Source organism: Lepidochelys kempii, chromosome 13, assembly GCF_965140265.1.
Source record: "Lepidochelys kempii isolate rLepKem1 chromosome 13, rLepKem1.hap2, whole genome shotgun sequence".
NCBI classification, from domain to species: domain Eukaryota; kingdom Metazoa; phylum Chordata; order Testudines; family Cheloniidae; genus Lepidochelys; species Lepidochelys kempii.
In genome coordinates, this window is record NC_133268.1 from 25506287 (window position 1) to 25524304 (window position 18018).

The 18018-nt window shown below is 50.7% G+C and overlaps 1 protein-coding gene across 2 annotated transcripts in view; it reads left to right on the forward strand.

Annotated features, from left to right (window-relative positions):
* The window catches only part of DLGAP4 (DLG associated protein 4), a 333015-nt gene that overhangs the window by 235236 nt on the left and 79761 nt on the right, over nucleotides 1-18018 (forward strand). Inside the window, exons 5-7 of one of the 2 annotated variants that reach the window (XM_073309842.1) lie at nucleotides 3820-4037; nucleotides 10585-10699; nucleotides 16493-16543. In XM_073309842.1, coding sequence (XP_073165943.1) covers nucleotides 3820-4037; nucleotides 10585-10699; nucleotides 16493-16543 — 384 coding nt within the window. The remainder of the gene's footprint in view (nucleotides 1-3819; nucleotides 4038-10584; nucleotides 10700-16492; nucleotides 16544-18018) is intronic. The other variant, XM_073309843.1, reaches the window with a different exon arrangement.

Sequence of the window (18018 nt, forward strand, 5' to 3'; positions counted from 1 at the left end):
CCGGAGCACGCAGCTGGAGTGCAGGTCACAGAGGCAAAGCACCTCCTGACGCTGAGCTAACAATTGAGGCTGGGGCGGGTGACACACAAACCTGTCCCCACTGGAGGTTTGCACTGAGTGTGTCACGAGTGTGGGGAGTTGGGCAGCCTCAGCCTGGACTCCAGCAGGGATTCGGCACAGAGCCCAATGCTGTGGCAGCAGCTGATCACCTCCCCTTCGGGAGGCAACATACCAAACAGCTGGATGAACCCAGTGGGCCAGTGGGTTTTGCAGGGAACTGACAGAGAGAGGGCCAGGGAGTCTCAGGAAGGCCAAGAAACCTGGAACCAAACCCCACCCAAAAGTGAGGGCCTGGAGAGGCCTCTACTCCCCAGTGGTGTTTGTCACCGCTGTAAAGCCCCACAGGTTTGACCTCATCTGGCACAAATGGTGCCGTCTCTCTGGCTCTGGGCCTCTGCCTCTCTGATGGGGAGAGACCCAGCGCGGAATAACCGCCAGGGCCCACTCACCCCCTCAGGGAGTTGGGCCTGGCCGGGCTGGATTTCATGGGAGTTTTGCCAGTGACTTTGCTGGGATTTCAGCCAGAGCCCCCAGTAGAAGCTGTAGGGGCACCTCAGGGGGCATTATCCAGCCCAGCCCTCCCAATGATATGGGCCCAATGCAGCCTTCTGCATTGACACACTGTTCTGGGCCCCAGGTACCCTTTGCCCAGCTGTAAAGAGACACGCCAGGAATTAGACTGCGTACGAGAGATAATAGTACCCCATAACATTGGCCCCTGTCAAGGTTCCTTCCCCACTCTGAACTCTAGGGTACAGATGTGGGGACCTGCATGAAAACCCCCTAAGCTTACTTTTACCAGCTTAGATTAAAACTTCCCCAAGGTACAAATTATTTTACCTTTTGCCCTTGGACTTTATTGCTGCCACCACCAAGCGTCTAACAAATATATAGAAGGGAAAGAGCCCGCTTGGAAACGTCTTTCCCCCCAAAAAATCCTCCCAAACCCTACACCCCCTTTCCTGGGGAAGGCTTGATAAAAATCCTCACCAATTTGCATAGGTGAACACAGACCCAAACCCTGGGATCTTAAGAACAATGAAAAAGCAATCAGGTTCTTAAAAGAAGAATTTTAATGAAAAAAAGTAAAAGAATCACCTCTGTAAAAAGCAGGATGGTAATACCTTACAGGGTAATCAGATTCAAAACATAGAGAATCCTTCTAGGCAAAACCTTCAGTTACAAAAAGACACAAAAACAGGAATATCCATTCCATTCAGCGCAGCTTATTTTCTCAGCCATTTAAACAAAGTAGAATCTAACGCATATCTAGCTAGATTGCTTACTAAGTTCTAAGACTCCATTTCTTTTCTGTCCCCGGCAAAAGCATCACACAGGTAGAGAGAGCCTTTGTTTCTCCCCACCTCCAGCTTTGAAAATATCTTGTCTCCTCATTGGTCATTTTGGTCAGGTGCCAGTGAGGTTATCCTAGCTTCTTAACCCTTTACAGGGTGAAAGGGTTTTTCCTCTGGCCAGGAGGGATTTTAAAGGTGTTTATCCTTCCCTTTATATTTATGACAGCCCCATAACACTCTCCACCCTCCTGCGCCAGGCATAGGCCACTTGCTAACTGCCAGGGGCAGGCAGCAGTGCCACAAGGTCAGCTTCGTGCATCCTGGGCCATTTGGAGCTTTCCTGCATCTTCCCTCTTCTCGAAGGCAGCTGGTCTTTGGACACCCGATCTAAATGAGATGGACCATTGGACTGATCTGCTCTGACAATTCCTGTGTCCCTACCTCGGGTCTCTTTCCCCCTTAAGCTTGTTGCTCTCCATAAGGCCCCTGAATTCCCACCTGCTACCCAAAGGGGACACTCCAGGACTCAGTCTGGTTGTCTCTTTTCTCAGTGAAAAAAGATAGCGAGCCTGGCAAGCCGCCTGACTAGGAACCCGGCTGCTTGTGGTCACAAAGCAAAGTGAGAAAATGCCAACAGAGTAGCAATGCTGCTCGAGCAAATGGCATCCGCGCTTGGTTAAAACAGCAGCTCTGAAACCTTCCCGTACTTGGACCCCCACCCCAGCATCCTCCCCTCCTGTTTAGCAATATGGGGAGGACGGGGTGGCCGTGACCCCCGATACCTGTTTGTGGCCCCACATTGGGAACTCCTGTGTCACAGGTATTGATTAGCGCACACAAACATCCCTAGGGGATTTCAAGAGAAAAGCTCATTCTCCTGGAACTAGGCTTTTGGATTGGACGATGCAAACGAGAAAAGGAGAGTGGCTTCAGATTAGCCCTTCGGTTTGACAGCACTTAGCCATGATACCGCACTCGGCATTTCTAGTCACTGAGCAAACATTAACTGCTTAATCCTCCCCGCAGCCTGGAGGTAGGTAAATCGGACTCACCCTTCTGCAGAGGCGGAATCACCAGCTCTGGTGAAGTGACTTGCCCAAGGCCAATGGCAGCACTTCACTACTCTCCAGTGCTGGTCCCAACCCAGCAGCTTCCAGCAGCAGCAATGCTGCAGGGCTTGAGAAGGTTACAGTCACGCACATTTCCGTAAGGAAGAGCTGGAGTCCGAACTCGGGAGTCCCTGGCTCCTTGGCCCATGTCCAGACTATTCTTTATTACATTGTGGTAGCATGTAGCAGCCCCCCCGCATAACACTAGAGCCCCATTGTCCTGGGTGCTGCAAGTACACACGGTAAGAGACAGTCCCTCTTGCACAAAGAGCTTTCAATCTAAGGGAAAGAGACAGACAAAGGGTGGGGAAAATGTTACAGGTGAGGAACTGAGACACAGAGTGACTTGCCCAAGGTGATGCAGGAAGTCTGTGGTACAGCAGGAAATTGAACCCAGGTGTCCTAAGTCCAAGGCCAGTGCCTTATCCACAGGACCACCCTTCTCTGTCTAGTAAGCCCCTAGCTTTCCTTATTAGAAGGTTTTGACAGCCATCAGGAGCTCTCAGGACCAATTCATCCTCCCTTACCCCCATTGATTTCAGTGGGACTGTTTGTCTAGTAAGGGATTAATCAACCTTAAGATGGTAGAACTGAGCCTTTCAGCTGGAAATCTGTGAGCTTGTTAGGGGATATTAGAAATTGAGATCCCCCTAAGCCAATGGCCTTTATTCTCCTTGTATCTGTCTCATCTCAGGTTTTAGTCCACTGACAGCTCTGTGAATCAAGCCTTACTTGACAATTCAGGGCTGTTGGTGAAGATCTCTACAGCCCTGTACCCAGTTCCATAGCAAGGGAGCGTCACTCCATTAAATCAGTGGCCAGGAAATGCAGTATTCAGAAAAGCAACCTATTTTTTCTGCCCAGGTGCAATTCAGCCCCGTGCTGCGGGCCCGGCACAATCTCTGCACCCCATACTAGCTCAGTCAGGCTCCGGTGGGACTCAGAAGGCGCTGGCCTGTTGCACCAGGGTGAATCTCATCTGCAGGGCGGGGCCAGCCTGCAGCATTTTCTGCCTCAGGAAGTCGGGTAGCTGGGCTTAAGGAGGGGCTGGCTAACTGGCATAATGCTACATGCTAAGATATGCGTCATCAAACTTCATGCTTCATGCCATAAGGTGATGACTCTAGGAGTCCGGAAGGACTTGCTTTGCCCATACACAACATAGCATAGCCGGCCAGGTGCATATTAGTATGAGGGGGTTCTCCATTCCTCTGATGCATCAGCTATTAGCCATGGCTGGAGCCAGGATACCAGACTTCAGGGGCCAGCTATGGTTCCTCCAACTCCCAGGTTCCTCTTCCCCCCAGAGGTTCCTTCCTCCCTTCCTAGACACAGGTGCTGCATTGTTCTTCCAGGTGCCTCAGGGAGAGTGGAACAATACGCTGTCTCGGGACAAAGACAACGAGATCCCGTGCCGGCGCATGCGGAGTGGGAGCTACATCAAAGCCATGGGGGACGACGACAGTGAAGATTCAGAAACCAGCCCCAAACCTTCCCCGAAAACTGCGGCTCGGAGGCAGAGTTACCTCAAGGCCACCCAACAGTCCCTGAGTGAGCAGAGCACCGCACACAGGTAACCAGCTCAGGGCTCCTTTGCACCCAGGGGCAATCCCAGGGTGGTCCATGGAGTTCTGACGATGGCATCCACATCTAACCTGGCGCATTGCATGCTGGGCCTTCCAAAATCCATGTTGAAGATGGGTCGGGGTGCCATCTCCTTCATTTTTTTCCAGCTGAGTGTGACCTTCAGCCTCATGGGAAGTTATCAATGCTGCCTTCATTTGGGCAGCGGTTGGGCACCCTGGGAGGGGCAGGTTGGGAAGCAGGGAGTGAGAGGAGGATAAAAATGGGGAAGACAAAGATAAGGTGGAGGAATGGAGCATTGTTCCCCAGTGATTCTAAACTAACCCTAAGTGTGTGAAATTGCACAGGATCTCTGTCCCCAAGGCGTGTTGGTTCAGAGAGTAGGAATAAGACATAGGGACAGGTCCTGAGGCAGTGTATTTTGGCGGTGTACCTTGCCTTCAGTGGAGCTACACGGGTTTACACCTAAGAGGATCTGACTCTTAAAGAGGAGTGAAGCTTAAACAAGGCGAAGCTGCTTAGACATGGAAGATGACTTGTAGCAGGGTGTCTCCCAGCATGGCCACATGTTCACATTCATATGCCGGCCTTTGGATCCCAGAATCCCTTTTCACTGTGGCACCTCCTTTGATGTGCTACTGTAGCTAATCTGAAGGATTCTGGGGAGCATCTGTAAGTGAAAGGCACCCACAACAACTTGCATGGGATGGGATAGGGGACCGGGTGGGTTGCCAAGCTGGATGGAGGACAACAGCAAGAAAAGATGAGACCAGGAGAGGGGAGCCAAGGCCAAGTATTCGGGGTGGGGAGGTACCAGCTATCTGGGACCCAAACAGAAAGTGAAGCAACTGGAGTGTAGCAAGGGAGAGTGAGATGTAAGAAGGTCCCACCTGTATATGGAGTAGGTGCTGCTACATACACCCTGTAAACAGCTGCTCCCTCAGCAGCCCGTGTGCTCTCCCCTGACTAGCTGTCCTGGTGCTGATTCCCTGAGCCCTTTAACAGCACTGGATTGAAATTCACAGAGGAGACAAAAAGTGGGAGACACTGCCAACTCCAGTGAGGACAGACAGCGAGCACAAAGGGACCAGGAGGGGGTAGACGTGGAGACAGAAAATTAACTGAATGTGATTCGGCTTGAAATAATACAAGCTAATATGTCCGGGGGGAAGTAATCAGAGACGCCAGCAGGGCAGGGAGCGCTGGGGAGCAGCAATGTGCAGAGACCTCGGCGCAGTAGTGGATTGCAAATTAGATGCAGCTTTACCGCGTGATACGGCGGGAACAAGAATGCGGTTTGGAGGGTGGCATTGTGAGAGCATCTGGTCACCAAACAGGGAGGTAACAGCCCCTGACCAGCTCTTGGCTTGGCTCTCCTCTTACTACACCGCTGTGAACCCAGTGACTTCCGTACGGGTTCTCCTGATTCACAGCAACGTAGGAGAGGAGAATCAGACCCTGCACAGCTCTGGGGCGTCCGGCCCTTGGGTATCGCATTCATCTCTGCATGCCTCAGTCCCAGGAAAAAGAGGACAAACTGGGGGGAGTTCAGCAATGCCGTGACTCAGAGGCGAGATCAAGAGTGGAATGGCAAGAGAGGTGTTTTCCGTAAGGCCACCCAGGAGCAGGGAGGAGTTATATGGAGGCACAGGATGACACTGAACCAAGGAAAGTGTTGCCTGGCTCTCAGGCAGTGAGCTCTGTCAGGCTGCGCTCGAGTGTCCCGAGGGGAGCGGTGCAAGACCTATCACTTGGGGTGGGTAAGCCAAAGCACTAGAAAACGTGCTCTAGGGACCATTAGAGAGACAAGGTGGAGGCAGTGATATCTTTTGTTGGACCAGCTTCTGTTGGGGGGAGAGACAAGGTTTCGAGCCACAGAGCTCTTCTTCAGGGCTGGGCATCACAGGGACCGGACCGGCTATGACTACACTGCACTATAGAGACCCCGTGCACTGGCCCTAGGTGACTGGACTAGAGGGGGGTGAATAGGGGCTTGTCTACACTGCGGGTTGGGTCAGTGTAATTTGTGTCACACGGGGTGTGAATAAGCCACCCCCTGCGTGACATAAGTTACACCGACCTAAGCACCAGCAGGGACAGCTCTACCCCCTCTGGTGGAGGAGGAGTGGTTATGCCAGCGGAAGAGCATTTTCACCAGACGAGCTACAGTGGCCCAGCTGCACCGGGACAGCTGTTGCACTTCTAGTGTAGACTAGCCCTGGGTCTGTTCCCTCTCCAGCGCCTGTACCTGAGTGAATAAAGTCACATGTCCCACGTTCTGTCCTGTGCCTAGCTCTGTACTTCTGACCTTTGCCCTGCTCCCTCATTCCCAAGTGGGCAAGAGAAATGGGAGGTTCTGGGCACAAACTGAACGTATCCAAACTCAATAAAACACCCCACCCAGGCGAAGGGCTGCCACGGGACTAACTGGTGAATAAAGGAATCCACCCCTCTCTTAGCAACCGTGTGAGGCCGAACGCCATCTGCTGGCTGCTCTGCCTTGCTTTTCCATCACCTCCAGTTATTTTTAGGTACCTCCTGTTTAGAGTCCTGTCACTTATCAGGAGTGGGCCATTCAGATCCAGACTGGCCAACAAGCATAAATAGCACCTGCTGCTGATCCTGCCCATTCAGGGATTCTCACCAGCTTTGGGGAAACCTTCCCTGAGTTGCCCATTAAAACTGGCCTGTGTTTGGTGAAAATGTCAATGGACGAGACTGTTTATCTGCAGCAAGACCAGCGGGTTGAGTCTCCAGTCTTGGCCAACCTAAAGGGGGATCTGACCTGCAGTACTGCGGTATAGGGGTGGAGTCCAAGTAGAAACAGGGAGATGAGGAACCTCAGTATCTTGATAGATTGAATGGAGGTGCAGAACAATGAGTCAGGTCTCCTGGGTTCTAATCTCAGCTCTGCTACAGACTCACTGTGTGATCCTGGGCAAAGCACTTGCCCACATTCTGCCTCAGTTTCCCCAATGGAAAAATAGTCTTAGTAGTATTGACCTACCTTATGGGGGGCGGGGGAAGTGTGGATCAAGTGCATGGGGATCCTGGAGTGGAAGGCACTATGCATTTGCAAAATGCTGCTGCTAATTCTCCTGACTGCTCCTACCCATCACACTACTCCTGCTCCAGCAAAGAGAGGTATCCGTGTTCCCCAAACAGCTGGAGAGAGCCCCCTTGGGCAGAGTCATCTCAGCAGTTTGGTGAAAGTGCCAAACACTGTCGAGCAGAGGGTAAGGGACACCTCTTCCTGCAGGCCACCTGAGCTCAGCCAGTGGGTTCCCATTGTCTGAGCTGAGCTGTCTTGGGCAGAGCCCTCATCTGGAGCTTGCCTCCTCTGTTGGTCCAAGGCTGTTAACTTCCAGGGCACAGCGTGAAGTCAAACCCTGCTGTCCACACTCAGGCAAGCCCCTCCGTGGGAGATTTGTCTAAGGAAGCACTGACTGAGTAAACCACCCATCAGTTTGGGCCCAGCTCTCTCTCCTGGTAGGCGGTCGGCCTGGGTAGGTGGTGGGGAGTGTTGGAGGGGAACCGTGAGGGGGGCAATGTTGCTGTTACTTTTTATTGGTGCATCTGACAAGCCCGAAGACAGTGTAAGGGGACAGTATTACACCCTAGGACTAAAGTAAACCCTGTGGCCTCCATTCCCAGTGCATTTCCCTCGCAATCTGTTTGGAAACAGGATGAGTGAAGAGTGATGGATAAACAGCCACAGGATCCTTCCTTACTCATGCCCATCAGCACCTCTATTAGTTGGCTGGACACAAAGACTTGCCAAAGTACCCTGCTGGGGGGCTGGGCTATTCATCAGAGCTCTGACCGGAAGAGAGGGGATTACGCTGACCTCCATGACAAACGATCACATCAGGACGAGGGGCATCGGGGCCAGATCCAAAGCTCATTAGAGTCAATGAGAAAACTCTTGTTGATGTCAGAGGGCTTTGGACTGGGCCCTCAATGGCAAGGTTGGTCATGGACTCCAGTGGGCGTAGGTCCAGGCCCAGTTTGTTTCCTGGATCCTTGAAGAGGCCCTGAGTTACGTGCTGGTGGCTGCACAGAGGCCTGCAGGTTGAACCCAGCTGCCCGCTTTCCCAGGCCTGCAGCAGAGTGTCCTGCATTGCAGGCTCTGGGGGTCACTGCGTGGCACTGCCCACAATCAGCCATCCAGAAGCGGCACTAGGCGTTCCTTTAAAATATGGCCCATGAGAGTCTCTTAGCAAGATGAGTTTGGGGAGGGACCTCTGCGCTTCCGCTTCCCCGCAGCTTCAGCATGCCCAGCAGTGCCTGAGGTGCAATTCTGTGGAGCAGTATTGCCACCCAGTGGCCATCCAGAGTTATCCTGCCCAGGTGTATATGTCTGTATAAACCAACGTCCCAAGAGAGTCCCTGTGGAACAATTTTGCCAGAGGATGCTGGGAAGGCCAAGACTATAATAGGGTTCAAAAAAGAATTGGATAAGTTCACGGAGGATAGGTCCATCAATGGCTGTTAGCCAGGATGGGTAGGGAGAGTGTCCCACCCTAGCCTTTGTTTGCCAGAAGCTGGCAATGGGCAACAGGGGGTGGATCACTTGATGATGACCTGTTCTGTTCATTCCCTCTGGGGCACCTGGCATTGCCACTGTCGGAAGACAGGATACTGAGCTAGATGGACCTTTGATCTGACCCTGTATGGCCGTTCTTCTGTTGTTAAGAGATAACCCAGTGTTCCTGAATCATCCCAGGGGCTGCCCAGGTTAGGCACAGATTCGTTCCAACACCGTCTATATGGTATGGCAAGGGGAATTTATCCATCATGGATCAGAGGCTCAGAGAAATCAGAATTAATTTGAAACGGATATTTACCAGCACCTGAATTAGCCTACCACACCTGTGGCGTGGCCTAGCATGTCTGGGATATGGCCTAGGACATGTATAACATGGCCTCGCATGTATGTGGCAGGAGTAAAGACGCTGCTGTACCTGCTGTTTTCCCTGTCTCCTGCATAAATGAGTCACCTTCCCCCAAACCACATCCCATCCCATCCCTGAAAAGCAGAAAGGAGGACCCTCCCCCTCCCCTCACCCGCTCTTGTTCCTTCCTAGGAACTGAGATGAACACAGATAAATAAGCTGTTGCCCTGTTTCATGATTGCTCCTTCCTAGGTTCAGCTCTCACACTGGAGGGGTGAAATCCTCGTGAGTAGCCAATGCGTGTCCAGCAATGCCAACCCCAAACATTCAGAAATCATGACTCAGTGCCCCAAAATCATGAGGTGGGAGGTGTCTTTAGAATTTGCCTCATGGTGTTGGAGCCTTTAGGGGTCACGTTTTCAAGCTTTTCTCTGCAGCCACAAAGGCTAGAGATGAAAACTGAAAGGGTCAGCTCATAACCTAGGGCTTTAAGAAAAACCACCAATGTTGCAAGTCTTGCAACAAAATCACAAGAGTCAGCAACACTGTGTGTCCCCATGCAATGATCATGAGAGCCAATATAATGCTAGAGGTGGATAGATCCGAGAATGTCCATGATATCCTCTACCCCATCAAAGCAACAGAGTATCATTTCATGTAGGCAAACACCTCCCAGTATCCAAACTTGGATCTGAGCCCTGACTCCTGGGCAGGGCACAAGTTGCAAGAAGACTGTCATAAAAGAGCGTCGATAAGCAATGTGCGTGGCGTTGGGTAACTGTGGTGCCACAGGGCCCATTTTATCCTGTGTGTTACAGCAGTCCCTCGCAGTGCCAGATGAGCTCACGGTCCCCTTGTGCTAGGTGCCCTGCACACACACAGTGAGGCCCTGCCCAGAAGAGTTGTGCTCAGGAATTTCATAGAATAAGCCATTTTCCATCAACCCCCCTTTTTCTGACCAGTCCCAGTTGCAGTCTACAGGCAGAGAAGAGGCCCAGAGCTGGGAGGTGACTTGCCTAGGTCAGCAGTAACACAGCTAGGAAAAGACCCCAGGTTCCCTGACTCCCAGGCTCACTCCCTAGCCACTGGCCCACACTGCCTTTGTGTCTGATGCTTGCTGTTCATGCTGTGCCCCAGAGGAGTGGAGGAGAGTCCAGAGTGGCAGTCAGTGCCTAGGCTAACCCCCATCACTGTGCTTGGTTAATTTGGGGGACAGGGACACAGACGGGAGGGAGGTCTGGCATCCATCCTCTCCCCCCACCCTTCCATTTCAGCATGCTGAAAGGCCTCACATCTGTGCCAGCCATGGATCTGTCTTCCCTAACTCAGCATAGCCAAGCCTCAGGCAGCTCTCAAAAGCTCAGCAAGGTGCTTTCCTTCTACTCCTGTCCTCCCAGCACTGAATATGGGGCTGAGCCCTGCATTCTTGGGCCTGATTGGCTTCTGGATTTCCTTGCACTGCATAAATGAGCCCAGCGGAGGGTGCCAGAGGGTGACGTCTGCCTGAGCACTTGCCCTTTCCTGCAGATGGAAGGCTTGGCTAGTTGCCTTGAGGGTTATTTGCCAACCCCCACGGCTGCCTCTCTCATCTCCTGCTAGCCTGGGGCTTCCTCTCAGACTCTCTCTCCCTTTGCCCTGCAGGAGCCTGGACCGCCTGGACTCTGTCGAGATCCTCTTACCTCCAAAGTTCCCAAGTTGGGAGGAAGAATACAACCAGCTCACTGACAACATCGATGAGTCCAGCTGCATCAGCCAGGTGAGCGTGAGCAGCATCAGTTCCACCCAGAGCCAGCCGCAACAGGGCGGGCAGGACGCAGGTAGGGGTGGTCCCAGAGGAAGAGGAAGGGGATTGGTAGGCGGAAGGAGACAGTAGGGTGGGTGATGGGAAGGGATTTTCCTTTGCGCCACAAAATCAAGCAGGGTGCATGCAGCTGATGGGAAGCTACTCTCTTTCAGCATTGCCAGCGCACCCAAATTCAGGCATGTAACCCCCCGGCTAGGCCAGCAAACAGCTCTGCTAATGCACTGGAATCCTGATCTGTAGTAGCCCCCTGGTTCCAGTCCTGGGCCTCCACACAGCTCTGCCAATGCCATTGAATTCAGACCCAGCTACCCAGTGGGATTTCAGTCCTGGGGCCCACCACAGCCCTGTAAATGGACATTAATGATGAAATACCATCATTACAATGCTGCCCTAGGCCTTGGCATCTGCACATCTCTGCCAATCCAGCTCAGGGCTTGTCTACACACAGAGTTGCACTGGTTTAGCTAAAGGTGTGATGTTGCAGCGATTGAATTAAACCAGTGCTGCTTTGAGTGGGAACACTGTGCAGCACTTCAAACCTGGTTTATATCCATTTAGCTTGCAAATTAACCGGTGCAACCTATGCCGAAGTGAGCCCAGTTTACACAGATGTAAGAGTGTCTGCACACAGCACTGCATGGCTTTAACTCAGTTGGTGCTGTGAGAGATGTGAGACCTTGGAAGTGAGGAAACTTCTATTATAGTGAGATGTGCTAGATGCCATAGCCACCGGGATTAGTAATAAACTTTTGTATCTGGAAATGGTATCTATATCTTTGGGAGATGTTGTATTCTAGCTCCATTAGGGAGGGCTACCAAACATCCTCCAGGAACCAAAATCAGTGGGGGTTAATTACTGCAAATCCCTGGAGCTGTTCCCTCTTCTGGGAAGTACCACTGACTGGGAGAACTGCAGAGACTGCTTCAGACTGGTTCAAGAGGACCAGGAGACAAAGAAAAAGCTTGTGATGAAAAGGGCTAGCCTGAACTGACTGGGGGTGGGGGGCTCTTTCTGAGCCACAGACTGACATGAGACTGTAACCAAGAGGGCAAACCCCTGCTGGAAGGGTTTGAAAAACTGGAAGCCTCCTAGGGTCTCCCTGTGGAAGATGGGTAACCCCTGGTAAGCACAGCATGCATGTAGACTGTTGTTTTATTCTCTGTTTTCTCTGTAATGCTTTTGTCCTAAAATAAATGTACTGTGCTTTGTGAAAGCTGGGAACCATTGTCATTGTCCCGGGGAGAGAGTGAGCGGCAGCCACTGGACCAAGGTTAGGCCTGCTGGGATAAGCACAGTGAATTGCAGGGGCACGGCAAGCTTAAAGTCCCAGTGTGAAGGGAGAGGGACGTGGGTCGCCACCTATAGAGGGGGGATGGCTGGAGGCCTGAGTTCTAACGGGGTGTCCTTGAGCACACAATGAAACCCTGGAACTCGTGCAACTTTGTGTGCAGGCCAGGTCTAAATGGGTGGGCTCCTTCACCAGCCCAGGAAAGAGTAAGTGCTCTGCCTCAGGACAGGTCTGCACTACAGACTTGCATCAGCGCAGCCGCACTGATGTCGCTACGCCACTGTCATGCTTCGGGTGAAGATGCTCTAAACGGAGGGGAGAGAGCTCTCCCGTCAGCTCCACCTCCGGGAGAGGTGGTAGCTGTGTCGGGGAGAGAAGCTCTCCCACCTACACAGCACTGTCTACATGGAGAGTTACGGTCACTATAACTACGTCCTTCAGGAGGGTGGATTTTTCACACCCTTGAGTGACTTAGCTATAGCCAAGTGTGTAGTGCAGGCCCTCGCCTCAGGACACAACTCATTATCTCAGCCCTTAGAGGACACCCCCTTCCCTTAAATCCCTTGCTGGAGATTAGACAGGCAGGTAGCCCTTATCCCTTTCCAGACTGTTTTACCCAGTCACACCAGGCCTCCATCAGTAACAGCAGACCGTGTCTCTCTACACACATGCACACACAGACACACACACATCATGCTTCTCCTGAGCCTGCCCTGCTCACACACTGCCAAGTTTGCCATAGCATGTGCTGGGTGAAGGCAGCCTGGTGTGGTGATTCGAGCCTGGGGCTGGACATCAGGCAATCAGAGTTCTGTTCCCAGTCACTAGTGGGTGCCAGAGAGCAAGACAGGCCAACACTCTAAACACTCAAATCCAGGTGTTCAGATTCAGGATTGTAGTTCCTTTACCTCTCAGTTTCTCTATCTGTAAAATGGGGATAGTTCTTTGTAAAGCACTTTGAGATCCTCAAGGAAAGATGCTAAATAGACGTCAAACATTATCCACCAGGGAGTATTTATTACAGTTAATTATTATTCTTTTTTCAGAGTAGCAGCTGTGTTAGTCTGTATCCGCAAAAAGAAAAGGAGGACTTGTGGCATCTTAGAGACTCACAAATTTATTTGAGCATAAGCTTTCATGAGCTACAGCTCACTTCATCGGATCTTCATCATACTTTGTAGATCACCAACAACGTGCTGGGTGTTTGGCTATCCGGACACTTAGCTAGGGACCAGCACACTCATTTCATATGTGAACTAATCTCTGGGGATGTCTACACTGCAGCTCAGGCAGACATATCTGCATTAGCTCTGACTGAGATTGCGCCTTAAAAAGAGAAGAGCAGCCATGGTGGGGTGAGCAGTGGGACGGGCTAGCCACTCTGAGTGTGTACCTAGTAGTGTCTTGGACAGGGCTGCCCTTGTGGCAGCTAGCCTCTCCTGGCACTTATGTCGCTGCAGCTATTTTTATCGGACTAGCTAGATCAGAGCTAGCAGGGATATGTCTGTTCAATATCTTCATCAATGATTTGGATAATGGCATAGAGAGTACGCTTCTAAAGTGTACAGACAATACCAAGCTGGGAGGGGTTGCAAGCGCTTTGGAAGAAAATTCAAAATGATCTGGACAAACTGAAGAAAGGGTCTGAAGTAAATAGGATGAAATTCAATAAGGACAAATGCAAAGTACTCCACTTAGGAAGGAACAATCAATTGCACACATACAAAATGGGAAATGACTGCCTAGGAAGCAGTACTGCAGAAAGGGATCTGGGGGTCATAGTGGATCTCAAGCTAAATATGAGTCAACAGTGTAACACTGTTGCAAAAAACCCCAAACATCATTCTGGCATGTATTAACAGGAGTGTTGTAAACAAGACACAAGAATTAATTCTTCCTCTCTACTCCATGCTGATAACTAGAGTACAGTGTCCAGTTCTGGGTGTCACATTTCAGGAAAGATGTGGACAAATTGGAGAAAATCCAGAGAAGAGCAACAAAAATGATTAAAGGTCTAGAAAACATGACCTATGAGGGAAGATTGAAAAAATTGGGTTTGTTTAGTCTGGAGAAGAGAAGACTGAAGGGGGGACATAATAACAGTTTTCAACTACATACAAGGTTGTTACAAGGAGGGAGAAAAAATGTTCTTGTTAACTTCTGAGGATGGGACAAGAAGCAATGGGCTTTAATTGCAGCACGGGAGGTTTAGGCTGGACATTAGGAAAAACTTCAGTGTCAGGATAGTTAAGCACCAGAAGAAATTGCCTAGGGAGGCTGTAGAATCTCTGTCATTGGAGGTTTTTAAGAACAGGTTAGACAAACACCTGTCTGAATGGTCTAGCTATTACGGAGTCCTGCCTTGAGTGCAGGGGACTGGACTTAATGACCTTCCAATCCTACACTTCTCTGGTTCTGAGTTGGAGACTGCACCTTCCAACTCCAGTACAGCCATACCCTATGTTTGAACCCAGATCTCTAGTGGGAACAGCTGGGGCAGAGGGAATACTTAGCTTGTGCTCAACCTCAGACTAAGAGTACTGTCTAAAATCTCAACCCCAGCTCCCAATTAAGTCAATGGGAGACTTTCCCTGGCCTTCACTAGGAGTTGATCCAGACACTAAGTATGAATGATCTCTGAGATGTGCGGGGGGATTCACTTCTATTTCAATAGCTTTATTGGCATGACAAAGGGTACCAATGTTACCAAAGGGAACACACCAAGTGTCTTGATCAAACTCAGCCCTGGTGTAACTCTGCTGCTTCACTGGAGTTCGACCTGCCTAAACAAGGGCTGACTTTGTCCCTCTGAACTTGAGATGTGTTTTGCAGCAGTGATGGGATTCCGTAGACCATTGACCCACCCACCAAGTGACAGCAAGAACTGATGCTAATGCAGGACTTGTCCCAGCCTGTCCATCTTGTGTGTCTGGCCATGTGTGATTCGGTGGCAGGTTGTGAGGCCATTTGTGATGTTGCCTGTTGTCCTCCCAAAGTTGAGCACAGTTTTTCTTCCTCTCTTTGACCGTTTCTAAGAGCTCCCCAAAGCATTTTTCATACTTTGTCCAGTGAAGCAGACAACAGTTTCTCTCCATTCCAGTGTCTCTCATGTCATGCTGATTTGCAAGGCTGCCAACTAGCCAACAGAGATGAGCCCAAGTCACCGAGTTTTATGCAGATTTGGATATATATCCAAACTTCCCTAAAGTCTGAGGCTCTGCAGGTTTTGGTTTCTGGTTCGGCCCTTTCTAGCTATGGGTACAGACAGCCAAGTTCTGATCTGAGAATGATCCAGACCCGAATCTTTCCAAATTCGGAACATCCACATTTTGCAGCTGACCCCATCTGTGTAACGGGCCAAACCAAAGCCCCAGATCTGACCCCTCTTAACTGTGGGGAGATTCTGAATCCAGATTCTCACAGTGATGCATCTTGTAGTTAGGTATCTGCCGGAGACAATATTCTGAGTAGGGTCTCAGATCCTGTGGTAATGGGCACAACATACGAATAGACTAGAATAGAGGAACCAGCATTTTGTGTCTTTGCAGCGTTCACTCCAGCAGGCAGCATGTTTTGTTTTTAAGGTGAAGCAAATACTGTTTGGCTTTGAATAGGATTGGTTGTGTCGTGGCACCGTTGTTGTGATATTGGGGGGTTAGTGCAGCCAGGCCAGGCTGTGGTAACTCTGGTTCAGTGGTGGTAGTGTGGGCATAGACCAGGCTCAGGCTGTTGTATAGCCTTGTTCTGAGCAGGGTTAGGTGATAAGCTGATTAAAATACCCTCTCCCTGTCTACACCAGTGCTCCCACTCTTGCTAGCGCCAGTGGAGCTGAGCTGATCCCAGAGCAGAGGCAGCAGATGGGCTGCGAATGCTCGGGGCAGACACAAGTTGGTAAGAATGGAGTGTCTCCTCATCCGATTGCTGGTTTGCATCTGGCAGAGCTTTGGGGTGGAGGGAGAATCTGAAGTGTTGGCTGAGCTGGTGCCAGAAGCTGAGCCTTCGTGCACATGTTGCAATCAGCTGTGGGAATGGTCCTGACTCTACTCCTGTGTGCACAGAGTTCCTGTGGATGCTGGCCTGTCGGTGCAGGTTGTCTGCTGGGATTTTGTCCAGTTTGTTACAGTCACTGGTAGTTGTTGGGCCTTCAGCATTTGCATCTGTGTATTATGATCAACTAAATGTGTCCAGCGGCTTCTTTGTGGCCTGGAAGAATCCTGTGGAGCTTTGTCTTGTTGTATCTGTGCAGCCATCTTAGCAGCCAGCAAGGAGGGGGCAGATTCTGCTATTCTGACACTTCAAGGGGTCTCCAGATAGGTGGCAACAGAGAGGGTAGCAGCTGCAGTTCTCGGGGGGAACATCTGTTTGTCCCCCACTGTCTGCAGTTCCTGTGGAATGACTCTGTGTTTAACAAGGCCCCGGGTCTTGTGCTTTAACCTTCTCCAACTCTTTCTTCCAGATATTTGGACAGTCCTCATTTATCCCACAGATATTTACACATGGAGAGCAGGTACCGTCCCTCTGACATTTTCCTGTCGCCCCCTGTGGATGTTTTTTTCTGTTGCCTTCTATGGATGTCTCCCCCTGGACCAGTTTAATAAAGGCCGTGTGTCTGAGGGTGCAGCATGTCATAAGAAATTGTATCAGGGAGTGGCCTGTAGGGAGGGGTAGAGAAATGTTGCGGGGGGGATGGGGGGAGACGCAATAAATGTTCTGCAGAAGCCTCTGGTGTCAGGACAGGGAGTGAAATATTTGCTACACTGAAGCCACTAATGCATCTTCAGAGAAAGTCTCTTTGTGTTCCTTGGTCACAACCCTTTAGCCAGTCGTTTGACACGATAAAAGCTTTGGGACATGAGCAGGGCATGTACTGTCTGGTGCTTGCATGATCCTGGTGTCCTGGATTTGACTGAGCCAAAATGATCAGCATTCAAATCTCCAGCCTGGATCTTCCCAGCCTAGCTTGCTTTGGAGCTCAGATGGGAGCCAAGCAGCATCCATGAGATTGCGTGTGTACTTGGGAGTGTGCTTCTGTGCATGTGAAAGACTACAAGAGTGTATGTGTGAGAGAGGGAATGGGTGTGGCTGAGTGTAGGTGTGAGAACACCCCAGAGTCTCATCTCCCACTCAACCTTTCTGATCCAGCTCCCGCTGAGGTCAGTGGGGCTCCAGTGAAAATTGATCAGACCCCTGGAGATCAGGGTTGGGGGCACTTTGAATAACTCCCGGGAGACATTGGAAAAAGGGTGAGAAAGAGCAGACAGCTGGGCATGGAGGTAAATTACAGAGGAGGGGCTAAGAGAGAGATAATTATTATTCTTGCAGTCAGATCAGAACACCTCTTTGACTAATCACTTATCTGTATTTACTGGTATGTTTATTAATTTCAGTCCAGCTCTTATTTCATCTGAACCCCTCCTTAGTTAAAATCTGACATGATTATCTGCTTCTAGGGCAAGCAAATGCCAGCCTGGGATAGACCCAGGGCATACAGGAAGCAGGGGAAGCTGGGAAGGAGCTGGAGTGATGAATTGGGAAGCAGAGAATGGAGCAGCCTTCAGAGAGGTTGCACTGCCTGCTCTCTGGGTCCCTGCCTTCTACCTGACTATTCACAGCCATTCATTTAGCCATTGATGGCCTGGCTGAGGTCTTCACTACAGGGGTACTCAGGGATGTAGGATCAAACTGATCACTGGATTTGGGGTCAGGAAGGGACTCCCCCACAGGGCACATTGGTAGGAACCTCAGCAGGTTTTTGAGCACTGATCAAGGAATTTAATTGTAACCCACGCCCTTCATGCCCCTGCTGAGCCACTCAGGGTGCTGTACAATAATTCATAATGCGTGGAACTTCCCTGGGACCTTCCACTGAGGATCTCAAAGCACTTTGCAGACGCCAGTGAATTAAGTCTCTCAACACCCCAGCAAGACAGGCAAATAGGTGACTTGTGTCAGGCCAAAAATCCCAGTGAATGGAAGATTTTG